General features: G+C 39.0%; 1 protein-coding gene across 4 annotated transcripts in view; it reads left to right on the top strand.

Moving 5' to 3' along the window:
- RELCH (RAB11 binding and LisH domain, coiled-coil and HEAT repeat containing) overlaps positions 1–19,498 on the top strand; it is a 63,031-nt gene extending 43,533 nt beyond the window's left edge. Inside the window, exons 13-29 of one of the 4 annotated variants that reach the window (XM_088521325.1) lie at positions 350–421; positions 1,153–1,293; positions 1,797–1,961; positions 2,718–2,865; positions 4,689–4,845; positions 5,437–5,560; positions 6,610–6,658; positions 7,032–7,111; positions 7,803–7,909; positions 8,472–8,571; positions 13,163–13,245; positions 13,435–13,498; positions 15,078–15,216; positions 15,981–16,097; positions 16,544–16,632; positions 17,814–17,884; positions 18,969–19,498. In XM_088521325.1, coding sequence (XP_088377451.1) covers positions 350–421; positions 1,153–1,293; positions 1,797–1,961; positions 2,718–2,865; positions 4,689–4,845; positions 5,437–5,560; positions 6,610–6,658; positions 7,032–7,111; positions 7,803–7,909; positions 8,472–8,571; positions 13,163–13,245; positions 13,435–13,498; positions 15,078–15,216; positions 15,981–16,097; positions 16,544–16,632; positions 17,814–17,884; positions 18,969–19,089 — 1,827 coding nt within the window. In that variant the 3' untranslated portion in view covers positions 19,090–19,498. Of the gene's footprint in view, positions 1–349; positions 422–1,152; positions 1,294–1,796; positions 1,962–2,717; positions 2,866–4,688; positions 4,846–5,436; positions 5,561–6,609; positions 6,659–7,031; positions 7,112–7,802; positions 7,910–8,471; positions 8,572–12,387; positions 12,471–13,162; positions 13,246–13,434; positions 13,499–15,077; positions 15,217–15,980; positions 16,098–16,543; positions 16,633–17,813; positions 17,885–18,968 lie in introns of those variants that run through there. The other 3 variants (XM_088521324.1, XM_088521326.1, XM_088521327.1) reach the window with 3 other exon arrangements.
- Positions 19,499–27,275: the final 7,777 nt, after the last annotated feature.

Here is a 27,275-nt window from a genome sequence, read left to right as displayed (position 1 = left end):
AGTTACTCGGATTCTTCAAAGTGTGTTTTATGTTAGTCTAGCAATCTGTAAGCTATTTTGCACCTTTTTTTTTTTTAGCGTACATACATATGTACAGACCACATTCTTTGCAGATTCTGCTCTTAGTATAAGCTCCAGTCTGCAGGATAACTGAAGAAGAGAACACCTGCCTTTTCACTATGACCCAGTGCTGGATTTGGAGGCTGCTTAGTACCGTATGCACTTCTGCAGACATAGCCGGTGTCTATAAAGAGAGATGCAGGCTTATCCCTGCACTGCAGTTCATTCGAGTCACGTTTTGAATACTGGTTACTGCAAAACCAATAACCATTCCATTTCTTTTTACCAGATCAGCCACAAATACCCAGAGAGGCGGCTCCTGGTAGCAGAATCCTGTGGAGCCCTAGCACCTTACCTTCCTGTAAGTATTAATAGTGCATCTTACTTCTTCTCCAGGGAAAGCAAAGCAACAATCCTTTGTGTTACAGCACCGTCTTTTCTCTTCTTGCATGTTCTGGGCAGTGTGCATTTTACATGGATGCTTGCATTGTATATCATGCATGTGAGAGTCAGTAAGTTAAGGAAGGAATGGCTTGTTGTAAAGAGTGACAGCTCAATCTAGCTGCAAAATGTCTCGATAACCAGCATGGTCTGACTAAGCTGTTCTTGCTTCAGTAGAGATGAAGTAAAGATAGAGTCAATTGAGGAAGTCACCTGGGGGAAGAGTAAATGGCATCAAGAGCCAAAGAAGCGGCAAAATGTAGTTGGTAGCTAGCTGCAATTTGGAGCTCCTGTAAAAAGATGAAAGCAAGCCAAATCTAAACCCATTTCTCTGATTTAGCAAGAGACTGATTACAAATTCTCTTTAAGTGCTCTCCCAAGTGTAGGCCTATAGTAGGTTTTGGCTGTTACTTGTTTTCAGTACATGCTTCCATAATAGTTGAAGACCTGAGTTTTGTGCTTGGTAGGATAAAAGGATCTCTACTGAGGCTACTGACACTAGATTCTTATTTGTCCTCTTCTGTGTTGGGACTGGGTGAATAATAATTATAGAAATCCCCTAGTAGAAGGGCAAGCATTTCTAAAAAATGGTATAAGCAATTATATCTAGTTTGATCACATTTAACAAGTATGTTTCTTGTTTACAAACAGAAGGAAATTCGTAGTTCATTAGTACTTTCCATGCTTCAGCAAATGCTAATGGAAGATAAGGCAGATCTGGTACGAGAAGCTGTGATCAAAAGCCTTGGCATCATCATGGGATACATTGATGATCCAGACAAATATCAACAGGTATCATTTAGGATGGATTCTCTATCTATGAAGTGTATTCAGTAGTTATTTCATGAGTAGAGGGATGTATAATTTCAGATATTTTCATTAAATTGAGATACTTCATAGAAATTTAGCTTGTTTATATGAATGTTGCTTTTTATTTTATCACCAAGACCAAAAAGAAAAGAAATACTTTAAGTATCATTATTACTTCAGGCTAAAGCTTGATCTTTGTACTGCATAATAATGTTTTAGATGATTAAAAATGAAGATTTGTCTCTTCCTGTCTGTCAGTTTTTGAAAGCAAAGTGGTAAAAAAGTGTTTGACTTGGACCACCTACTGCTTACTTTTAAAGGCATGCTGGGGCTATTGAAAGACCGCTTATGTACTACCTTGTTTTTTATTAATGAAAAAATTTTTAAAGTGATGATAGTTTAATTCAGATCTGGACGTGTTTTGTGGATTTTTTTTTTTGTAAATTTTTGTAAGAATAATGATATTCTTTACTGTGTTTTGTCAGGGTTTTGAGCTGCTGCTTTCAGCTCTAGGAGATCCTTCAGAACGTGTAGTTAGTGCAACACATCAAGTATTTTTACCTGCTTACGCTGCTTGGACTACAGAACTGGGAAACTTACAATTCCATCTTATACCTACACTGCTTAATAAGATTGAAAAATTGCTCAGGGTAAGTCTTCAGTTGTTCCTACATTGGAGAGTTTTCTCTGTGTCTCTATTACCTATGCAGACTTTTAAAATAACATGACAAGGTAAATCATTGCCACTTTTGTTCTATGGGGAGGAACATAAGCTCTGTAACTTCTATTCTGTAGGGGAGGAGGAAGAAGAAAAAAAAAAATTGTTTCAGAGCCCAGTAGTCAAAATGCAGTTCAGAAAACTATTGTTTCTGGTTGTGTTCAGAAAACAAAACTTTGTGTTGCTTCAAATACATTTGACCTATATTTAAATTGTTTTTGTGTGTCACATAGTGCTAAATAAAGTGCAATATTTTATTGAATTAAAAGAAAAATACATAGAAGAATTGAATGGTTTAGTAAGTGCTTTGGAGTCCTGAGTTAGTTTGTCTGCAAATTAGGTTTGGTAGATACCTGGAAAGTCGTGACAGCATATTATAATAGTAATGGACTTAGCCAAGATGCTGATTTTCAGAGTACAGGTAACCAGTTTCTTCAGTTTTCAGATAAAGACCGATGAACCAAACTTCCAAAATGTACTGAAAGTTTTTCCTTCAGAATATCAGAATGTTCATGGACATGAAGCCCTTGATGCAGAAGGCTGTATTGTGAGAGCAGTTGTCATCAGGACATAACCAATGCTTCCGTGTAAAAGTTTCATGGATGCCTTTCCTGGCAAATGATAAACATACGCATAAGCAATGGACCATTAGAAGTGAAAACTTTAACTAAACATCTTTTTGTTTCAGGAAGGAGAACATGGCTTGGATGAACATAAGCTCCACATGTATCTGTCTGCTTTGCAGTCATTGATTCCTTCACTGTTTGCACTGGTGTTACAGAATGCACCTTTCACAAGCAAAGCTAAACTTCAGGGTGAAGTGCCACAGATAGAAGGTAAATGATTAATTTCTGAAAAGATGTTCTAGAAACAAAGTATAATTTGGTGGCAAATCTCAAAACACTTTATTACAATTAAATGCAAAGGAGGAAGTCCAGAAATAGACCATAGTATGCATTAAACAGAATTAATCTCTATTTATGGTTACTACATAAACAGTTACTGGTTTCCTATATACATTTTAAATTTCTATAGCGTCTTGTCTATGCAGTAATAATTTAAATTTCTGTTTCCAAGCTTCTTTTCTAATTCATCTTTTTTATGCTACATTTTCAGAGAAACAAAGAACAAAAAATGAAATTGGTTTATTTTGTGGGATTTCTTTGTTTAACATGGCTGAACTGATGGAGGATATTTTCTGTTGTTGTTGTTATTTGTGAGTTTTTTGTTTTTGTTTTTCTCCTTAGCCAGATTCCATCATAGGAGAATTTGTCATGTGTTTTTCTTCATTCTCTCTTTTTCTTTTTTCTCCACCTCCCCCTTTTTTTTGGGGGGGGGAAACTCTCTAACTATTTTCCCTTTCTTCAGCTCACCTTCCCTGTGGAATAGTTCAGCCTTAGACCTGAAGCCTTATCTGTTATTTAACTAATTACAGGTATCAGGTTACTGATACAGAGGAAGTATGTAAGACATGAAATGACAGCCAGTCAAATAAAAGAGAACTAAATGTGTTTTGGCTAAAATTTCTTTAACACATTTATTGTTCCTGTAATATTATGTCTGCCACATATTGCAGGCAAAATGCCTTCTCTTTGTCCAGTGGCATTTTTTTTCTGTATTTGTTATACAGTGACCTGCAGTAAAATATGTTCTGTATTAGGACAGAAAGTGAATTCTGGAGAAGAGGAAAAAAAAAAAAAAAGCTTTCTAATATTAATGTAGTGCAGCAAATCCCTAACTAATGCTTTCTTTTCCTGCTCTTTTCTATGTTTAAGCAGTCTGTTATCACAGACTGACGATATTATGTTTTTCTTTATCTCTGTAGTGTTTTTGTTTGTCCTTTTTTGTTTTTTGTTTTTTTCCTAATTTTTAAATCCTTTGAGGAAATAAAATAAACCTTACTTAGACTTTGCCATCATGTTATGTGTATTAATGTAAAAATATTATACATGCCACTCTTAAACTATTTCAGCTGACCAGAGTCATCTGAAGATGAGTACTTTTTCCACGAGCTGTTACTGCTTAAATAAGGAAATCAAAAATTTCGGGCTTCAGCCCTGTCTGACGGTTTCTTCTTTCACAGAAGTGTAGGAAAAAAGGTCTCGCGCTTTCCGCTAACCTAGTAACGTTCTTGGGACTGTAGGAAACAGTTGCCAGAACTGTAGGAAAGATTATGATGTCTTTTAACCTCATGGCTGAATTCTTGGATATATGATTGAGATAAATTGAGAATAGTAGAAGCCATGTAATTATAAAATGTTCCTGGTGTAGCAGGCCTTCATTCCCCAGATACTTAAATTGTCCAGAATCTTGTGAGGTTTTGCTTTTTATCTGTAAATTTTTATCTTCTGATCATTTGAATAGTTAAGAAGCTTAGGAGGGTGGCAGTGTCAAAATCCTTATATTATAAAGGCCAGGTTCTAAAGGTTGAAGTAGCCTGATGAAAGTGTAGAAGTCAAGGGGCCTTGCTTCCTAGTCATTCTGCTCTAAACTTAGAGCGTACTCTGGAGTCTTCCATAATCCCCCTGTGGCTGCATTTTCTCATGTAAAAAGTGAGGCTACTAAAAGGTTTCAAATTTTCTTTGCTGTCTGTATTGACATCGCTTCCAAGGTATTTTCAGCATTTGTGTTGGTGATTGCTTGTTCTGTGGTGTTTCAGTGACTCGATTTCCCCGACCTGTGTCACCTCTTCAGGATGTGGCAACCATCATTGGAAGCCGTGAGCAATTAGCAGCCCTGCTGCAGCTTTATGACTATCAGCTGGAACATGAGGGTACCACCGGATGGGAGACTTTGCTCTGGGTTGTCAATCAGCTGTGAGTTAGTTTGCATCTTCTGGCTTCTAGTATCGAAGTGTGTAAAATTTTGAGTGGTTTTTATGCATGACTGTGTTTAACAGTTATTAAAATAGAAGTCTGGTTTTATTTAATTGCCATTAGGCTTGAAAGAGGAAAAGACAGAATTTCTTTGGCTTTAAAATTTCCTACAGGGAAGGTACTTACCTTAATTTTATTCAGGAAATACCAGCTATATAGTGGATCAAGTAGGTAATTAGTTGCTCCAAGAAAACTTACTTTCAGCTTTACAGTGGTGTAGCCCATTCTCTGTTCAAGTAAAGTTTCTTTCACTCTGAGTGTTTCATGTAGAAGCAAGAGTTTCCTACAGTAACAGATGTTGGGAAATATAGGTCAGACCTTTCTGGCATTCAAACCCTCTTCAAGTGTCAGGACTTGTAGAGAATATACACATAATTAGAACCAATGAGGTTAAATATGTATAATTACTAGTACAAATTTTATATATATATGCACACAATTTTATATATATATATACACACACAAAATAAACTTGGAGAGAAATAAAAGATCAAAGTGGTAGTTAATATGCTTTTGTTTCCTGATTTTTAGGTTACCACGGCTTATCGAAATAGTTGGCAAGATCAATGTAGCCTCAACTGCCTGTGTCCATGAATTCTCTAGATTTTTCTGGCGACTTTGTAGGACATTTGGGAAAATTTTTACGAACACTAAGGTAAGACAATGCCTCAAATATTCTACCAAAAGAATGTTGTGGTGATATAAATTATCCACACTCATGGTATGTGTGAATAGAGAAGTTTTATGTGACCATTTATATTTGCTTGTCATATCAGTGCCTTCCCGTTCATACTTCCAAATTTGCTGCTTTAAACTCTGCTCACATCCTTTTGTATTTTGTCTTCATCCACTGACAATTTGGGAATGTCCTTTTCATCCTGTCCAACAGGCATTGAGGCAAGGATATTTTTAACTGTGCTTTTCGTATTTGCCATCTGAACAGCATACAGAGTGGGAGAAATTGTCCTAATTCTAATGATTTTACAATTTGCTTCTTTACGAACGGCATATTTTCTGGGGTTTGTCACATGTATAATACTTCAGCCTGTACTTGATTGGTAATAGAAATTGAATACTCTCCCTGCTCAGTGTATTTTCTGTTAATGATGTATGAAAAGTTTTATCAAGGAAACAAATCATTTTTCTCAATGAAACATCTTCTAAATATTCATTGGAAAATATTCTGAAAGGAAATGCTGAAACGCTAGGGGGTTACCTGAAGATCATAACACAAAACAGGCTAGTACTTTGTACTGCATTTATAGAGAAGACTAATACCAAGCTCCAAGCTTTGAAAGCCACTTCTGTATCTTGAGAACTAAAGCTTTTATAGAAATGTCTTGATACTAATCATCATACCTGTGTTTTGAAGAGAGCTTCATTGACATCAGCAAAGATGTACAAACAAAAAGCACTTTTTACATAAAGCTTTGTGGAGCTGTAAACCTTAAAGCCCAGTTGAGTTAAAACTGCCAAGAGACTTCAACTCTTGATATCAGGAGTGGTAAATGCTACTTCATTGTAGGTACGCAGTAGAAGTTTTTATTCTCTTACGTCCTATTTCCAATTTTGACAAAACCAGGCTCTGTTCTCTAAGCATTTCCCCTCCCTTCCTATTTTCTGGTTTTTGCTTCTTATCTTTTTATAAGTGGATTGATGTTGGTAAAAGGCATTCTTAAATGGAATTCATCATCTTTTGTATAGGTCAAACCACAGTTCCAGGAAATCTTAAGACTGTCTGAAGAAAACATAGGTAAGTAGCTTTTTGCTGAAATTAACAAAAATTGATCTTCAACTGCAGAAAAAAAATTAGAAATTGTCAACCCTTTGTCCAAATGACATCCCAGCTGTACTAGAGTTCTCAAGTTTGTCATTTTCTTAAATGATGAACCATATAATCTTAATCGTGATGGAAGACTTTAAAATTGGACATTACATAAACATAGAAAAAATCTCAAAACAGAATTCCCTTCAAACATCATTTTTGGCATGCAGATATATGTGTATGAATTTATGTGTTTATATATATATAAATAAATTGTTCATACACCTCTGTGTGTATGTAAAATATAAAAATTCTTAAAAATATATATTTATATATGAATAAATATTCAATGTTTGATTAGATTCCATAGCAGGTAATGGAGTGCTGACGAAAGCCACAGTTCCCATCTATGCAACAGGGGTCCTTACATGTTACATTCAGGTAGGTTTGTTGGTTTTCTTAATTTCTTAAGAAGTTTCACTGGTTAGTAGAAACTTTAAAAAAAAAAAAAAAAAAAAAAGTCTTTGAAAACCTTTAGTCTCCTTGGACTGTGCAGATATTTGAATGAATAGGTAGCTTTAACACATTGAAAGGCCATGTTAATTATTCAAGTTGTTTAGATGATAATCATATTTGTTTAGATTATAGTTTCCACCTTTAAAATCTGGAGTCAGTAGATCATAAGACAGTCAGGTATCTTGACCACTGTTAACTCTGTGATGCTATCATGTGTCTTTATCAAAGCTATTAATCCAGTTCAGTAAATAGGACTCGAACATTTAGCTGTAGCCCTTATAAACAATAATTTTTTACCGTTCTCTGAACCAGATAAGCAAGTAAATGCTGTGAGTAAAGTGCTGTTTTAGGCACACCTTGAATCCTCAAATGGTGTTGTGCAGTACTGAAATACAGTAATTTCTCAATAACTAGTAGATACTGCCTGGCATATAGTGCTGGCTCATAGAAAAAAATAAATCCTTCATCGTCTCACAAATGTGCGATGAACATTCATGTGTGGTGAACAATCAGAAAGGCTCAGTCTGCTCAAAAACTTTGTCTTTTTCGTAGCTTTAGGTCGTTGGGGCTGTAGCAATACTTCTGCCCCATTTCATGTGGTCTGCTTTTATTTTAGGAAGAAGACCGCAAGCTGTTAGTTGGCTTTTTAGAAGATGTGATGACCATGCTCTCACTATCCCATGCTCCTCTTGATAGCCTGAAAGCTTCTTTTGTGGAACTGGGGTAAGGAGTATCCCTTGGAATTCACTAGACCTAAGTACATTAACATCTTTTATTAAAAGCTCATAACATGTTTTTGACTGTAATTTTAGTAACTGTGATACTTGAAGCAAATAGTGTTCTTACATTTTGTCCGTATAGATTAAAAGCGAATATTTCATGAAACTATAGTTTAGCAATGAAGTAGTTGAGGAAAAAAAAATAAAAGGTGTAAAAATTAATACATCAGTCATATTAAGCATTAAATAGGAATTAATCTATTATTCACCATATTGTTATCTGATGTTCTAGATGGCTATTCACATTCAATTCAGTGTCATAATTTATTGCAAATACTGTTCTTAGAGTTGTTTTTTTTAAGAATAAACTTCAAAACACAACCTATTTTTATAGACGGCAACTGTAAATGTTGTATTTTATGTAAGACTTTTAAAAAGGATAAACTTCTAAATTTTAGACTTTTAAGCAATGGACTTTTGAGACTAAAGTTTAAGACTTTAGTTTTGTAGATATAGGATCTTTCTAGAGACTAGGGGAATATCTTTTTTGATCTTTTTTCTTCTAGTGCGAACCCAGCATACCATGAGTTGCTGTTAACTGTCTTATGGTATGGAGTTGTCCATACTTCAGCTCTTGTTCGCTGCACAGCTGCTAGAATGTTTGAGGTAAGTGATAGCCAAGCTTTTTAAAGCTGCAGTATGTTGGGGTTTTCTATTTGTTGTGTTTTTAAGCAATAATTGAGATAATGTTTCTACGCACGTAAAATTGTAAGCAATTTAAAGAGGTTGTGTACTGTGTGATGGAGCAGGAAGCTAGTGTTGTGTGACTGCTTTTGTGTCCAGTCTCTGTTCAACAGTGTTGATTTCATTAAGCCACTGCAAGCTTTTCTGCAGCAACTGTGTATGTGGTGTTGGATCTGCTACTGCCTTGACTGTTGCATACTGATTACTGCATGCCAAAAACCACTTGGTGATTATGAAGAAGTATTACATTGCCGAGATGTGTTCAAACCAGATGTCAGTATTTTGTCAAATGTGTTTGCTTAAGTCTGTTAGTAAATATAAGCAAGCCTAATTATCAAGCTACCAATTTTCAATACTCTCTTTGTTTAGTCCTGGTCTGTCTGCCTGTGATTCACTGGTGACGGATCTGGTGGTAAAAGCATATATTTAATCAATTATGTGTTACGGTAAATATATGAATTTAAATCATACATGGACAACTTCAACTTTGGTGAGCATTCTCTTAAAATCTCTAAATTTGCTCAGAGAAAATGATTGTTACTTTAGTCATTGAGTTTGCTTTGATTCCCTTGTCATGCCTTTGTTTCATCAAATGGTAATTTTTTAAAAAGGCATGTACAGAAACACTGGGATGCATTCCATCCCAGAACCAAGAGGTTGTTTCTTTTATTGTTTTGCATACTCCAAAGACATTGCTTTTATATTATACTTCATACCTTTCTCTTTGCAAGTCTGCTGCAAATTTCTCACCAAAAGAGCTTTACAATGGACCTCTAGCCAAATCTGCCTTCTTGTATCCGTTTGCAAAAGCAAATCTCAGCTCTGTCCTGCAAAGAAGAGCACTAGCATAACTGTAAGCATTGGTGGGTTCCACTGCCACCCGGAGAAACGCTGGGGATAAAGCACTAAGCACTGTGGCGTCACTTCAGTTCACTCTTTCCCTTGTAAAGACGAGGTGGCAATTTTTGGTCACCCTTAAAATACTTTTGGATTGGTTTAGTATAGAATAGAAACACTGCTCATATTTTATAATTGTAATACTAGAGCCTCATTTCTTTTTATTTGAGATAAGCATTATACAAATCTGTGGAAGACCTCAGTTACTACAGGCTCTTGTCCTGGTTGCAGTTTCTTTTCTACTTCAACCACGTGTGGATCCTTCTAGGCAGTCCTGTGTGCTACTTGACGCCTTGCTTCATACTATATTTTAATTGCTACTAAAGTATAGGCAGCTTCAGGATAGACACTTTTCTCGCTTGAAAATACTTTTATTATGTTGCCCTTGCCATTAACCATAGCATGGCAATACATTTAGCAAGAGTTGCTGCTAAAAATGCTAATAACTTGTTCTACTTGCGGAAGATGCCTTCATTCAGTGAATTTCTGACACCTCAGAGGTTGCTCCCCAGCAAGTGGATACTGGATAACAGAGGAGCATGTCAGCAGCAGAGCAGCTCTGTGCTGTGTTATAAAGATTCAGAGCAATGCAGTGCTATACAGTATATACAGTGCAGTCCAGAGCAGCACAGAGATGGCACTGATTTAGGCTCCCTGGATGGTGTTACCAAACCTTTGCAGCCTGTTTAGGGGGGAAGGACACAGAAGTGATCCCTTCCCTCCTGGGAGAGCAGTCTGAGCTATGTGTTTCTGGAGGCTCGCTGTGGATAACCAGCAGTCCCAAGGTGAGCAGCCTGAACCAAAGCCCAGCATAAAACCTCATGTTGCCTGCGTGGCTTGTGCTGCTCCCTGGCCTTGCCCATCTAGCTTTGCTTTCCCTTCTGCATGCTGAGGTTTCTCAGCAGTGTTTTCCCGTTGGGATGTTGGCGCAAACAGATTTGACTGCTGCTGGTTTGAACATGAAGCACATCGTTGAGTTGCAAGCTTTGGTCTGTTAGGGTTTAAGGTTAGGGACACTTAGCTTCAGAAGGACAATTCGGTTATAAAGCACCTTGTGCTTTCTGTAAGACAGGATGATGCTGTTTACCAGGCTTTGCCATAATTACAAATAATCTGGCAACCTATGTAATCATGGAGCTGAGACGATGCTAAATTGTCTCTTAATTGTACAAATCTCAAGCATTCTTGTTCAAAGCACTGAAGTACTGACAAGGCTTTTCTGAACTGAGATGGGTAAAGAAAGCTCGATTCCCCTGCTGGCCAGAACAGAAAACAGAAATTATTCCCTGTATTAATCAACGAGCAAACCGACACACCTCTGAATGAAAGCAAACTCCTCTTAGTTCACCAGCAAGTTATTTCCTTAACAGCACTTTAAGCTGAACACATCAGCACTTTTTAAGTTGATGCCACTACAAATAATCATGAAATTTATTAACATTAAAGTCTAGCAGTTTAACTGCCACTTCTAAGACTTTGTCAATAAAGTCCAGGAAGCTGCAGCTTTTCCCTGGCAGAAGTTCTACAACAGTATTGCCCACGGCCTTGCACAGCTCAACAAAGCTCTGCCCAGTGTTTCCTCTGCCAGTTGCTCTCTGTAGAGTCATAATGTGTTCACTGTGCAGACACGTACACGTATACACTGTCACTTGCTCATATGTGACTTAAAAACTGCGGCTTTCCATGAGAAGATTGTAGAAATGTGAGTTGCAGTTTTTTGCAACAAACTCTGAATTTAAAAAAATGAATCTATATTTAAAACATGAAGTTAGTAAAGCAGGGATTTAATTAGCCATCATGAAGAAATTTGAATAATATTGATATGTAGTCAAAAATAAATTTCAAATTTCCTCCCAGAAACTACTGCCAAGCTCTGCTTGTTCTTTAGAAACGGCAAATACGCGCAGACTTCCTTACACGAGGGGACAAGATGAAAATATCTCACCTTTCCCGTGTCAGATAACATTGTTTATTTTGTTGAATACTACGTAGAGCTTGAGATTTGTCATTTTTTAAAATAGGGAGAATTCATAACTAAGGTAAAATAATGCTTTAAAATCTAAATTTAAAGAATTTCCAAATATTTATGGGTAAAAAAATAAATTTCACAGTGTTCTCATTTTTTTTTTAATATTTGGGAGACATTGCAAAAAATGCGTTTCTTATTTAGACATGGAAAAACTTGAAATGTATCCCGTGAACAATTCATATTTCATCAGGTTTTTACCCGCTTAGACCAGCAGGGATAAGTTGGGGTGTTTCGCATGCACTGCTCGGATGGCTGTTAGCTCTAAGCTGCTCTGAAAGCCCTCAAGGAAAGCTTAGTGGTGCCTGGGAAGCTGCTGCTCAGCACAGAGCAGCCGTTTGCCAGAGCAGTCCAAAAGGAACCCCTGCTCCGTGCTGGAAAACCTCACACCTGGCGTCTAGGCAAGAAGCCTCTGGGGCAGCGGGCAGTCGCGTGCTGCAGTGCAGTACTGCTCTGCTGAATTAGGTCAGCATTCAGGTGGAACTGTCACGATCAGCTTTGGGGTGATGATACCCAGACAGCTGCACACTTGAGCTAGAGTTCCTGTGAGTTTCCAAGTAGCTGAAAATGGAGAAAATGCCATCCTGTTGCTGAGCGCGGTGGGTTTGTGCTGCTTGCCAGGCTACTTCAGCTTTCTTCACGTCTCTGCACATACGAAGCTCTAGTATAGCAGTATTTGCTTAGCTTCTAATTTTGGTTTGCTTTTTGTGTTTTTTTTCTTTCTCTCTCTTGGTTGTGCCGTTCTTCTTCCCGTGATACTGTGCTCACTCTTTCCGTGCGTCACCTGTGACATTCCCCCTGCTCCGACCATTCAGCTGTTGGTGAAGGGGGTACATGAGACTCTCGTAGCTCAGAGAGTTGTTCCTGCTCTCATTACTCTCTCCAGTGACCCTGAAATGTAAGTTTCCTGACTGTCTTTATACATCCAGCATCCCTCTTAACACTTAGGAAGAAATAACCATCAGTCCTGCTTCTTACTCTGGTTGAACCAAAATTGAGTTACTTTTAAGCACGTGTAACTTTCAAACCATTTATTTGTAAATAAGAAGGTTGATTGCAACATCTAGAACTGAACTGGATTAAATGACTGAATAAATTTTTAGATAAAAATGTAATCCATAAAAGCTTAATTTTAGATAAACTTTTATGTTAATATTCTCAAATTTTAAATACGCTTAAATAATAACTTCTAGCAGCAAGATGAATATGAATGTATTCTGTAAAGCTATCAAGTTTACTCTTGCAAACTTACAGTAGTATCTGCAGTATTGAAGAAGGAAATTATCTTGGCTGTATCTGGTTTCTGAGAAGCAACCACAGTACTTTGACGTATGTTTGACGTGTGTTTGACATAGCATTCTGATGTGGTATTTCTTTCAAGCTAAGGAGGGATGCTTTGCTAATCTGACTAACAGGTTATTACCAAAAAATACTAGAGCATGATTAGAGTCTTAATCATTTTAATGTCTTGTGTGGGTGACTAAACCAAGAAAAACCCAAGAGTCTGCCTGCCCATCCTCAGTCACAGCTAACCCAGTTCTCCTTCCAGTTTACCAAACCGTTTTTTATTGCATGTTGACTGGTTTACAGCTGACTCTTCGAGGCATGAGTGAAGCCTTAGTTGACAAGCGGGTTGCTCCGGCCCTTGTTACCTTGTCCAGTGATCCTGAATTGTGAGTTTCAGAATGAGACCTTGAGTTAATCCTGTCTGTCTTTTTCCTGGTCTGCTTTTTTTATGTATTTCTTTTGTCATTGCTAGAAACTAATGTATCTTAAAGTACTAAACCTGGGTTTGCTTTATTTTCAATTCCTTTTTGTTCTTGGTGCTTAGTATATTTTAAAACACTATTTTTCTCTTGTAGTTCAGTGAGGATTGCAACGATTCCCGCTTTTGGGACCATCATGGAAACAGTTACTCAGAGAGAGGTAAGAAAGTCCGATTTGTCAGAGGGTTGTCTTTTTAGCATAAGAAGTGGGTGATTTTTTTCATAAATACAGTAATTCAGAGCAGGACAAACTTGGGGCAGGAGGAGAGAGAGTACTTAATTTCTTTCTCCCTTGGCTGTATTTTCTTCCAGAACGCTCTCCTATTTCACTTTTATTCTTAGCTAAGAGACTGTGAGTTTAAAAAAATTTTTGTTTCGAAGTATTAAATCATACCTTAAAAAAATGTAGAGGAGGAAAACAGAAGATAGGACATTGCATACTTAGACTTGCTTCTAAAATGTACTCTTAAGAAATCCAAATCCATTATTTCCAAACTAAATAGACAGCTTTTCTCCAAAAAGCTAATCAGAAACTCATAGCAGAATCCAGTTGCCTGCATATAGGAATACTGGATATGTCCTACAATATGCTGCTTGGCTCCAGCTATAACCGTAGAAGGACACAGGTCTCTCATAGCTCTTGTCATATCTGCTGGTCCCTTGCAGCTGTCTCAGAAAGCCCGTGATGTCTCAGATTAATATTAAAGACATGAGGGTGAAGAAATTGAAATTATTCTTGAGGTCTCTATGCGGTTTCCCCTTGCGTGTCTGTGTTTTTTTTGAATGATCCAACTGTAGTATAGATGAGAATTCTTAACGAGATACCCATGAGTGTACTATAATCAATAGAAATACTATATTTTGTTTTATGTAATAACTGTATAAAAAGAAATTTGTTTTAAAGGTCTCAACTTTTTGCAGAGCTTGCATTCTTCCTGTAATTTCAACATATTCTAAAAGAATGTGTTTGAGGAAATGTGAGCAAGAAGTCAAAGATGACTCATAAGTACTTGGAAGATGGATAAGTTACAATGTTGTAGTGTGGAATGCATGTCTTTAATCAGTTTTGAAAGAATACTGTTTTGTTGAGCCTTAAAAAATGCTGTACAGTAAAATTACTGTATTGTAAAAGTTGCTCTAATAACAGTACATCTTGGAACACAGAGGTGATATCTTCTTCCAAAATGTATCAGAAAATGTTATTTTTACTACTTCAAATGTAAATTAAAAACTTGCATCATTTAAATATAGGAAGCTCTGTCATTTTATGCATATTTATATTTTGCTTCAGTTTCCTGATCTTCAGTAGAAATCTTTCTAATTGCATTTGTTTTTATGGTCCTTACCATTGCATTTGTCTTGTGCAGAAAATTTCTCGGCCAAAGTCTCATACATCCTACTAAGGTGATTCGATTACACAGTTCTACTTAAACAGCAAAACTCCGAAGACAGTAATGTACTAAGTGGTATCAAGGAAACCCCCTAACGACAGACTGGTTACATGGAAGCACTTGTCCATGGTTGCAGATAGGTCCCACTAAGACACTGTTTAAAAATCTTTAAAATGTAGAGCTGCATCAAAGAGGCTGGAACATCCTGAAAAGATATATCAGAAAAGATTAATTAATAGAAAATCCAAGGTTTATGTTCTGAAATGTGGAGAATGTATAGACATATTCTAAGGTCAACATGTATATATTTTTAATACCATCCTTCTTTTCTTTTTATTTCTATTTAAGCTTCTGGAAAGAGTGAAGATGCAGCTGGCATCTTTCTTGGAAGACCCTCAGTATCAAGACCAACATTCTCTACATACAGAAATCATAAAAACATTTGGAAGAGTTGGACCTAATGCTGAGCCCAGATTCAGAGACGAGTGTAAGTTGCACCAACGGGAAGATGCCTTCTTCCTCTTTCTGATTTCTAATCTTACGAAATATTCCATGAAAATTCTTGTTTTCAGTGTTTGACATGTTCCTGTATGTAAGACTCTTACACCTGTTAAATAAGAATTAAAGTATGCCTAGCCCTGGCACATGGTGATTAATGATTTGAGAACTAAAAGGGACTGGTCAGTTTACTGTGCAGCAAATCTGAAGTTGCTTTCTTTGAATTACTTGACATTTTCAATGCCCCTCCTCTCCTTTCTCCCACACTGCTGCTGGCCTTTTAAGTGGCAAGCATCACACACGTCTTAAAGCACATGGAGCAACAAAATGGGTTTACTAGCCTCAAGTTACCTGTAAATGAAACCTGAGGGAATATGATACCTCCAGCTGTTGTAAGCATCGAGGTTAGCTGGCTGAGATCTTCAGATAAGTTCCCTCTGTGAAAGTTTTCTCGTGATGCATGCATATCTCACTCATTTAGAAAGCTTCAGCAGCAGTGGAGGAACAATGTTGTAAAATATCTTCTGTAAACTGTTACTATTGCAAAAATCCTGTGATGTAAGTGTAAACAGTTTTATTTCAGATTTTAATTGATGAATTGGATAAATCTCCAAGGACACGCCAATCAAAAGCCATTATTTGCAGCTCTTATCCCATCCTGATGCTTCAGATGCCCGTCATTGTCACTTAATTGTTTAATGCTAAGCAAGCATGCAAAGCAATTTAAGATCATTCTATTACTTACTTTTGCAGTTGTTATTCCCCACTTACACAAGTTAGCCTTGGTCAACAACCAGCAGTCTGTGGATTCCAAGAGACTGGATATTGCTACCCACCTGTTTGAAGCTTACAGCGCTCTTTCCTGTTGTTGTATCCTTTTCACGGGGCAAGTTTAGCTCTTAATTCCTTTAAGAGGAATGGATGGAATCCTAGGTGAAAGGATTACTATTTGAGGAAAAAATAAGTTTGTATTTGAATATTTGTTAGGCAAAATATGATGTGCCCACTATAAAGACATCCTCACAGAAGATGGAGCTGATTGAGTTGATTGTTACCAAACCTTAAAATCAAAAGCAGTCTTAACCAATGGCTTAATTTTAAAAGTGAAAATATTATGTATGTATAAACGATGTATGGTTTCACACAATTCATATGTTTACTACCTTCGTTTTTTCTATTGGTTTTATTTCATGAAGTGTCAGATCCTGACTATTGGCTTTGGTTTTGCTAGTACGGCTTGTCCATGTGTTCATGAGGATAAAAGTGTATAATATCAGAACAAAGTATTTATAATGCCTTAACAGCCTGCTTGCTAGTTATTTCAGAGGATTTAATGGTCAATCACTTTTTGCCTGGACTTAAATGTTTACGAACTGATATGGAACATCTCTCACCAGAGCATGAGGTGAGCAGTTAATGTTAGCAACTGAGCGGGTGGTGCAGATTGCAGCAAGAATTGAAATGTAATTATGTTGAAAATGAAAATGATGTGTTGGGGTTTGGGGGATTTTTTTTTTTCTTGGCAAAGAATAAGTTGCATTCACATTTCTGTGATTTCATTTCCCCATGATGTTTCTTTTTCTTCTGTGCTCCTTTTACATGCTTTTCCTTTTTTTTCCATTTTTTCTGATGTTTTTCCCTCCCTGTTTCCCCCACTTTTTTCCATTTTTTCCCTATTGTTTTTCTGTTGTTTTGCCTGTTAATTTTGTGTTTTTCTGTGTGTTTTCCTTCTTTCCCCATTACTTCTATGTTTTTCCCTCTTCTTCCTTTTTTCCCCCTGAGTTTTTCCTATTTTCCCTTTTTTCCTCTTCTCCTCTTTTCCCGCTGGTGTTTTTCCTCTTTTCCCGCTGGTGTTTTTCCTCTTTTCCCGCTGGTGTTTTTCCTCTTTTCCCGCTGGTGTTTTTCCTCTTTTCCCGCTGGTGTTTTTCCTCTTTTCCCGCTGGTGTTTTTCCTCTTTTCCCGCTGGTGTTTTTCCTCTTTTCCCGCTGGTGTTTTTCCTCTTTTCCCGCTGGTGTTTTTCCTCTTTTCCCGCTGGTGTTTTTCCTCTTTTCCCGCTGGTGTTTTTCCTCTTTTCCCGCTGGTGTGTTGTTAGGAATTTTAAGGGGGACTGGAAACACTATGAGAAGAAAATGGATGAGAGCTGGAATGTATATTAGTGTTATTTGCAAATAAGCCAAAGCATTGTTTGATTCAGAAAAATCCTTATATTTTTAATAGAGTGCACTTTGTGGCTATTAAAAAAAAATCATAATACTTTAACAAAGAAAAGGCTTTTTTGAAATAGTTACAGGAGGTCAAGACTCTTCCCCCTTCTCCTCACTTTATTTTAAAATAGAGACAAAGTTTTTTTGTTTGTTTGGTTTTTTTGTTGTTGTTGTTGTTGTTGTTGTTTGTTTTTTTTAATAGCCACAAGGCTTTATCGGATAGTTGCAAATTAAAGGCATTTGAAAAGCACAGGAGAAGTTCTTCAAATGCTTCTGTTGTTTAGTATAACACTCTTGTACTAAGACTACTCCTCAGCTAAGCCCAAAGTGCTAATGTAAAAGGAAAAATCAGTTACATATATCTCTTCTTCGTGTGTTCTAGGTTATTTTAAGCTCCATGATAAAAGAGTGTGAACAGAAAGTGGAAAACAAGACCGTCCAAGAACCACAGGGGTAAGACTTCTTCTCTTTTTCCGTGCATCCAGCCTAAAATTGTGTGGGGAGCATATTCCATACTGGTGCCAAAGCCTTGTGGCCAGAAATCCTGTACTGACCTGCTCTTATTTGGAAGCAGATTTTAGGAACACTTTTTTTTTTTTTTTTTTTTTTTTTTTGTCCATTTAAAGCAGTAATAGTATTTCTGCTGTTCTGCTGTGAATCTGAGATTGTGGGAACTGATGAGGCTTAACCTGCTTGGGGAAGTTCACGTGCCCTTGGCAGCCCTCTTCCGTGGGAGTGGCCAGCTGAAGCAGTTGTTAGGATGGTGCTAAAAACTCACTCCAGGCTTCCATCCTGCCTTGCGCAGGGCTCGTGCATGCGACAGCAGGGCAGTTTCTCTGGGATGTGCAACAGTCTCCCCCCTGGGAGTGAGCTCCTTCCTCAGTGCAGTGGCTCTGGGGAAAGGCCACAGATGTTGCACACCAGCAATGCACAAATGCGGAGTAAATCTCCCCAGTAAAGCATCAGACACGTGGGATACGTGCACCAATTGGCCTTATGTGGTAGAGATGGTATCACGCATATGTATGTGTGTATATGTATATATACACATAAATATAGAAGATATATATGATCACTGTGTGCTTACCATGCTTGTACATATATGTCTGCTTGTGGCCTCTGTGGTGGCCACTGAAGCAGGATGTAGCTTAGGCTACATAGGTCCTTGGTCTGAACCAGTATTAACTATACATCGTATTGAGAGATTAAGGACTGACTTTTACAGCAAGAAGGTAAAGTTGGTCTTTCATGAAGATACCTGTCGTTAGAGCAAGTGCTAAAGTGTTTAATGCCAATGCTATGACTTTAAAAGGTGGTAAAAATTAACACATGCAAAATATTTTGCAGCTTTTCCCCAGGCTGCAATTTGAGGGCATATTCATGTAAGGCCATGTTATATTTGGCTTTGGCAGTGGCAGTTTTTCAGTGCTCCTTGATGGAGTGGCCTTTCATGATGTTGAAAGCCCTTAACGTGCAAGGACAGTTGAGTTGATTACTGAACAGCAGCAGAGTATAACTAAACTCTTGAATTTCCTAGCTCCATGTCAATTGCAGCAAGCCTCGTGAGCGAAGATACAAAGACCAAGTTTTTGAACAAAATGGGCCAGTTGACTACATCAGGTGCCATGTTGGCTAACGTGTTTCAGAGGAAGAAGTAAGATGGGAAAAGGAACTTCCAGCTAACACTAAGAAGGACCTCACAGAGACTGGTTCCTGTACTTGAAGTACTTGCCTTTTAATTTCTTATGTCTTATGTTCTTGTAGTATAATTTTATTCTAACCTCCAAAGATATTTGCACTGCTTTTGAATTTCGCTGTGTATCTGTTAATTTGGGGTTAACTGTGGTTGATAAAAAACTCAAATCATAGTCTGTACCAAGTCCCTGTTCAGTGTTCTTGTCTTTACAGCATTTTTTTTATATAGTGGAAGTTTTTTCTTTTTCTGACAAGATATCAGCAAATATCTGTATTATACATGGAGCTATTATGATGGTACTTAAAATAATGTAAATTTGAAGTCAGTGTCATGAAGTAATAAAAGTGGAGATTACTTATGTATTTAAATTATGAGAGAGTAATGCAGATTTTTTTTATTATGTTTCTAAGAAGAAGAGGAAGAGCCACCAGCATTTGTCTGCTTCTAGGATTGTTTTTGTAAGTATTGTGCATCTTGAATCCAGAGGAATTGCAGCATCTAATGTATGAGACTGCTTGCACTGCATCAGTCTGCAGAGAATTCTTATTTTTCAGATGCTTTATGCTTACATTGTAAATGCTGTACAAAATCCTTCAGATAAAATTTTCACATCTGTTGTGATTTTTGAGGGTTTTTTATTTTTATTTTATTTTGAAGCACTTTAACAACTAGCCTACATATTCTGAGGCACATCCACTAAGTAAAGGAAAAGCAGATGATCAATGGATAAACAATAAAAATTGTATAAGCTACAGCAAATGGGTCCCAATACCATCTGCAAGACAAAAGTGTTTTCACCCTGCACAGGTGGTGCAGCTCTGTGTACTGTGACAGGTAAAACTAAGAGGTTTTTTTGTTGCTCAGATTGAACCCCAGTTCAACTTTCATTTCAGAATATTTGAAGTTATGTTAATGGCGCTTGAAGTGCAGTTTCTTTCAAATGTTAAGTAGACTGCCTACCTACCTTGAAAACAACTTTACAAGGAGTATCTTCAACCAATAGTGAATATTTTTGTTAGCAAGGAAGCGTTAACAGGCCAATGCTATTATTCTTAGGGAACTTTTTTTTTTTTTGGTCAGTATGAAATTCTAAAAGTAAATTCAAGTGCAGGCATAAACTAAAAAGAGGCTGTAAAATGTAAAAAGGTCAGGCATTCTCTGACACAGTACCATTCAGCTGGAGGTATTAACATCCTTAAGGATAGGGAAAGCCCAAGGAGTGAGGGAGGAGCGGATAAATTTTTGCAACAGAAGGTGGGTAGTGGCACTTCAGATGTTTCCCTGGAGCAGAAATAGTGGGTATGATTTGAAGCTGCCTCCTGGCTGTGCCGCGTTCGTGGTGCGAAGGGCCCGCTGCATTCGCGCGCGCTCAGCCCCTTCGCGCCGCACTGAAACTCGTGTTTCTGGGGGTGGCAGACACTTCCCTGCCTCCCTGCTGCTTGTAACCGTGAAGTGACTCTACTTTTAGCAGACTGACTGTGAAATAGAGACATTCCTGAGGAAGGGCAAGTGGTGACTTTCCTCTCTATTGTTCTGTTGTCAATAAAAAGTTTTGTATACCTGTTTCGTCTTATTACTTCTAGTCCTCTCCAATATGTGCATGCTGCATCAAAACAGGTGTTTGGGGAGAGAAGTGTAACGCAAATTTGATAGCTGTAACATTTTTTTTTTTACACAGCAGACCCTGGGTTTAACTTGCTAGATTTCCCATATTCGTGTGTGCGTTTCACAGTGGCTTCAGGTTACACTGCTGTGCTGTTGTGTTCATCTGACATCTCCTCCTCTCCTCAGCTCTGTCTGCGCTAGTAGACAGGGATGCCAGAGGCAGCTCTGTAGTCCTGTGACCAAATGGTGCAAAATTACTTCTTTATGGCTAAACTCCTCATTTCCAGAGCAGGGCAGATGCATTCATGAATCTGGGAGAATGGTTCCTGGCCTGCACAAACTCATAACCTGCCTCTTGAAAATTGCTAATTAGCACAAGCCAAAAACTGACCACAGTTTAACTATGGATGACTGTGGAAAGAGGCTGTGTTTAGCTGACCAGTGTAAGCACAGGCTTTGACCAGCTTAATCCCAGACTCTTCGGCCTGTTGCAAAGTTCAGCTTTTGAGAGTCAGCCTTTTGCTTCGTACTAGTTGACCTAAGAGGGTACATGGCAAAGAACCCTGGGAAGACCAGCTCCCCTGTTGATCCGAGTTGAGAAACTTCTGCAGAGACAGCCAACTTTATTGAGGCAGGCTTCAGGAATATACCTCAACTTTAGGCCTTGGTTGCAGGTGCTTTTTAAAGGTTTTATTACTTTACCAAGTTGGTGAGAAGTTGCTTTTGCCTCTTTTTTTTTTTTTCTTCTTTTTTTTTGTCTTATTGCCAGCATTTGTACTAAAAGCATTGAAGAGTGGGATAGGAAAGAATTGGAATTTTAAAGAAAAAAAAAAAAGGAAAAATGCCTTTAGTCCTTTTTCTTTTTTTCTTTTTTTTTATTACTATTACTTTTTTTTTTTATAATAAGTAAACTGCACTGAACAAGTTGCCAAGAGAGGTTGTGGAATCTCCTTCTCTGGAGATCTTAAAAATCCACTTGGACACAGTCCTGTGCAACATGCTCTAGGTGATGCTCCTGCAGCAAGGGGGTTGGACTTAGATGCTCTCTAGAGGCCCCTTCCAACCTTAATGATTCTACATTTCTATGAAACCTTTGTCGAGAAGATGCTGACTTGAAATAAAACAATTTGATATCCATCCTGGATATCCACAGCAACGTTCTGTATTATTGCTTATGATATCGTCAAAGTAAGGATTCTGTTTTAAAAAAAAAAAAAAAAAAAAAAAAAAAAAACCTAACATTGCCTCATCATCTCTGTCTGAATTTCTACAACTGTTTAGTTTTTAAATGGGGGACAGGATGAAGGTCTCATGCTGTCCCCAGTGAAATTCTCAGCATTTCTTACTTCATTTCTTACTTCATTCGAACTTCATTTGAACTATTAGCTCTTTTGCTCTTTACGTAATGACGACCAGCAAGCTGAAGATACAGGGCTGCCTAGATGGTAGGGATCGTGATCTAAATATTTTTGGGGATCATGAGCTAAATATGTTTTGTGTACCTTAAATAACACACTCTGCATAAATTTTGTTCTGAAAGAGGTTATTTCCTAAAACTGTAAATAAGACCTTTTTTTATATGTATGATCTAACCTATGTGAATATAGGATATTCTGTCAAAAACCAGCAAGAAAACCCAACATATTGCTCTTTCCCCATTGTCTTCCCACACCCCTTCCTATCAAGAAGAGGAAAAAAAAATGCTACTGCCGTAGGTAAACTATATGCTGCTTAGGGGAACTGAAAGCAGTATTTGAATGGATTCAGGGCTAGAGAAAATGAGGAAGCTAGCATTAAAAAAAAAAAATCTGTACTGAAGAACAAGAAGGCCTTTTTTGTAAAACATTGAAGAAAAATAAAATCACTAAATTGATACATAGGGATGACAAGGTGATTTTAAAGGGTACAGGAAAACAGAAATGTTCAATATTTCCGTTCTCTGTTTGTATTGTGACAGTGATAATGGGATTTTCTATTCTGGAAGCAGCAGTGTGATTAGAAGTTCTATTCATATATCTTAGTGCAATTTCTAAGAGTGAGTATCTTGCAGTCAAAATGTTTTGAGTAACAGCCCGTGTAAACTTCTTCGATGACATTTGAGCAAACCACAAACTACCAGCAGTGCTTCGTTGGCTGGGAAGTTATTGATGTGCCTTCATACTTGGCTGATTGGTATGGCAGCGATTTGGGGTGCCCTGTCTTGCATATTGCCCAATTACAGGAGTGCGGTGCGAAGTGCCAGGCCGCAGCACGTCAGTGAAACTGGGTATTGAGGGTGTTGCGATAAATTTCCCCCACCCTGATTCAGATCGGGAAAGGATATGAATAGCTGGTTTGTTTTAGATTATAAGATCGTGGAAGATTTATTTTCGACGGTAAGGTTGTTAAAGAAAAGCCAGGAAGTGTGTAGTCACTGGCTAATCAGGTCCTGGATTTTAATGCTGTATGATAATATATCATGTGCTAACTAATCACAGCAAGCACCTGTGAGTGAGTAATTGTTATCCAAAGAAGTGGTTTCTAAGGTGCTTCTGCCTTTAGGTTCAGTGCTCTTCAGTGTAATGGGTAAGCTCTGGGAGAAGATTATGTTGTTTGTACTGTTGGTTCAGTCATGGTAAGCAATCCGCCTCCGTGGAGGCATCTATGTTACTTGCTAGCTGTCAGCTTGTGAGGATCATCCTTCCAGTGTAGTGAAATGTTTCCTTAGAATGAACATGTCCAGTTTCCAGAAACCTCCAGAAGGAGAAGTTCTGCTGTAGAAATCGGTGACTTGAACAAGATGACTTATGCATTGTGGTAAGGGACCAACACGATGATAGTCATCTGCCTAGTTCCTTTCCTAACAGCTCTACTGCACGTGCTGCCCACTGCGTCCTTGCTAACTCGCATTAACGCCAAAATGTGGTAGACTGGTGCTGCTGCTCTTCATCCTTCACTTCAGTGGGAAATTTTTCCTGTTCCGAAAGGCTGGGAGCCTCTTTGGCCTAGGTGGCGGCTGGAGACGGCGCACAGTGTTCCTGACGAAACTGCAGCACTGGTAACAGCACGTACCCCTTGCAGAGTGCTGGTCACCAATGGGCTGGGCTTGTTGCTCTCTTGCTTCAAATACACTGGCAATGGGGTTGGCAAATGAGAACAGGGAAGAAGCAGCTATAATTTTTAATAGGCAATAAGATTTTCTATGAACTTGGACCCTTGCTGGAGAATGAATACACACTATTGATCTGAATCTGAGTCATCTTACTATTCGGGTGAGTTTTCAAAGATCACCATGGCTGTAGCGTGCTGTTAGATGAAATGGCTGCACAGCTGGGGCGCTGCCATGTCTGGGGGAAGTCAGGGGCTGGCTGCTTTTGCGGGAGGAGTTTGCCAGCCTTTCCCAGCCTCGGAGCCGGCTCTGCAGTCAGGCGAGAGGTTGAGGTGCTTCAGGGCAGCGCAAGGATAGCTCCCTGACTCGTGTCCATGCTGCCCTCGTCCTGAGGGGGAGTAGGTGATTGCCCTCCCCGAGATCACGAGGCTGGTATCTCTGACAAGCACGAACAAATGCTCAAGGTTAAAAATTCACCACGAGTTTGTGTTTCCTTCCAGGAGTATGTAGGTATTGCTATTGCCGCTGCGGTGGGTGATAATGTATCAGCTCAGTGCGCCCTTGTAACGCTGTAATCAGCTCAGTGTCTGCTCTTCAAATATCCTACCTGCTAGTGGTGGTTGGTAGCGAACTCTTTGCTTTTGAATGCTGCAAACTTCAGGGTTTGGACAGGTATTTCACACTGATACGTTTTGTGGGCTTGTCAAAAGTGTTCTATGTAAACAGCACCGTGTGTTACTTCCAGGCTTGGCTATAGTTGCTCTGTCCTGAAAAAATAATGTGCATGCTTAAAAATCTCAAGGAGATTTGGCAATAGCCTGCTGTGGAAATGTGCACTTTACAGGAAGAAAACAGTTTCGAGTTGATGGCATGTTTTTGTGCATGAATTTGTCTAGATAAATAACAGATTTTTAATGCACTTATTTTAATAATTGAAGATCTCAACAGAAATTAAAGCCTCCGTGCTAAATATATGCATTTTTCAGACTTTTTTTTTATTTCCTTTAACACAGCATACAGAGCTCCATGTATTGGATAGCAGAGCAGCGACTTCCCCTATGGTGGGGGCAGCCTTCCCCCGACCCCAAGACAGATGGTTCTGCTTCCGAGGTGGAGGGCACCCTCCAAGGTGGCCCCAAGCTGCAGGGCCCTTTCTCAGAGCTCTGACTTTGCACGTGCTCCAGCTTAATCCCTCACCCATCCTTGCTTAGAGGCGGACGATGGTATTTGCAAAGGCTGTACTTAGAGTCCTAACCTAGCACCTTGATCGGAATCCAACACAAGCCCTCATCTCTGGCCACCATCGCTAACAGCATCCGGGAGGCCGAGGAATCAAAACGTCTTCCATCCTTCTCAGGCAGGAAGGGGCAGAGGAATTTTGTGGTATGGTCCAAGAGAAGTGATACCTGAGGGAGTGGGTGTGAGCCTACAAGGACTGTTCAAGGTCCCTGGGGACTGCTCTGTCCACCAAACTGGTTGTGATCTTTGCTTTTTGTGTTGAAAAGTTTTGAAAGACAGGCAAAAAATCCACTGTTTGTCTGGGAATTAGTCACCATTTTCCAAAGCTCCTGGAAAAGGGCTATTTTTATACTGATGCTGAAGTAGTTTCAGAAAGTTATAAAGGTTGTAGTATTTTATTGCTTGCTCCACTTCTTCTAAAATATTAGTTTTATCTACAGTTTCTGCTTTTATGTCTAAAAAGACATTCATATTCACCATAGAACTGCTAAGTTATCAAAAGTTTGCCATTTATTTTCCACAGCAGAATGCACAGGGGAAGGCACCCTCATATTTGATCTGTTGCATCTGTAGGGTCTGCATGTGGTTTTCCATCTCTCTCCATTAAAAAAAGGACCACAGAGGATAGTCTGCTTTGGGTGTGCATGCTACAGTGAACAACAGGAACAGGAGGTGCACCCCCTCATGCTATTGTGACTTTGAAATGTTCAGGTGTTTCATTTTTATTCAAAAGAGTGTTTTTGAAAAGTTAACAAAAATTGGTATTCTATAATAGAAAAAAAAATCTATAACAGAATAAGCTGTAAAAGGAATTCGGCAGGTGTTTTTTGTTGTTGTTGTTATTGTTGCTGTTGTTATTGTTTTTTTACTTTGAACTATATAAAATAACATGTGTGAAAAATGCAAGAGCTCTTTCCTATAGATTCCCTTTGTTCATATTTTCAAGTATCTGTGTTTCAGTTTCTGCCAATCTGCTGCAATACGTAATTAAGACTGTAAAGCGCCCAGCAGTGGCTTCTGTGGGTTTGGGCTCAAAAACTTAAATCCTAGCTTGGAAGAAAATGACTGAGCTTTCAACAACAAGCTATTTTCACAGAGTGGAAGACGATGTTCAGAGAAATTTCAGCCTGAGGAATGAGCGCTGCGGGCGCGACTGGGAGACAGAAGGCGGCAGCGAGCGAGCTGATCTGCAGGCCTGAGCTGTGTGGAGCTCCCGCGAACCCAAGAGCCATGCCCTTTACTCCACACCTTCTGAGACAGGGAAAATAACTTGGCCCGATGCTTGTGACGTTGCCTTTGCTCCTGTAAATCCGTGGCTGGGGTCAGCAGCTGGTAAACACGCACTGCTCATAGTCCCACTATTGTGCTGAACGCAAAAAGAGGAAGAGACCGAACAGGCTGTTCTGTTTAGAAAGAAACGTTTCCTTGTACTGTAAATGCGAATACTTCAGAACGGCCCTGCCAGCGCACGGCCGCGCGGTTTCAGCGCGGGGAGGGCGTCACGCTCCCGCAAGGAGCGCGTGTGGCGCCCGTCTGGCCTCGCCTGCCAGCCCTGTGATGAGAGGGGGCTCTGCGGCTCCCTGAGACCCCCGTAGGTCTGTCGCCCAAGTGCTCTTACAGCGCATGTGCAGCAGAAGCAGCGGCCTGGCCCACAGCCAGGCGATTACCCCACGCGGTTGTGCCCCTTGTCCCGCTGTGGCGCGTAATACTGGTGCCAGTGCCACCAGCCCGCCCCGGCCATGGGAGAGGAGGCATGGGAACGTGGGTTGAGGCCTGCCCAGCTTAAACTGGGCAGCCTTGGAAGCTTCCAGCAGACAGGGAGAGCATAAAGGGTTGATTTTGTGAACTCCAAATATCATTCAGAAGTGAAGGCCAGAGCTTTATTTTGTTGTGTAGACAAGCTCTTCTCATTAACTCAGAGGGGAATCCAGCAGCTGTTTTTGTCCTGAATCTTCACTGGCTCCGAGGATCCCTCTTCTGAGCAGAAAACGCCTCTTACTCCTTTGGTTTTTGTGCTCAGTTTTATTTATTTATTTACAAGCATAGGATAACTTACAAACAAATTTTTTTTTTTTTTTTTTTTTTTTTTTGGCCGAGAGTTAAATCTAAACACACGCCTGAAAGAACAACTTCCTTATTCACACAGTTCAGGTCAGCCACGCGCTCCCGACCTATTTCAACGTGGCGCATAAGCGCTGGGAGACAGCGAAGGCGTC

Source organism: Tinamus guttatus, unplaced genomic scaffold (assembly GCF_059628265.1).
Source record: "Tinamus guttatus ecotype Peru unplaced genomic scaffold, ASM5962826v1 Tinamus_guttatus_pri_ptg000117l, whole genome shotgun sequence".
Classification (NCBI taxonomy): domain Eukaryota; kingdom Metazoa; phylum Chordata; class Aves; order Tinamiformes; family Tinamidae; genus Tinamus; species Tinamus guttatus.
This window is presented reverse-complemented; position numbering and strand designations above follow the sequence as displayed.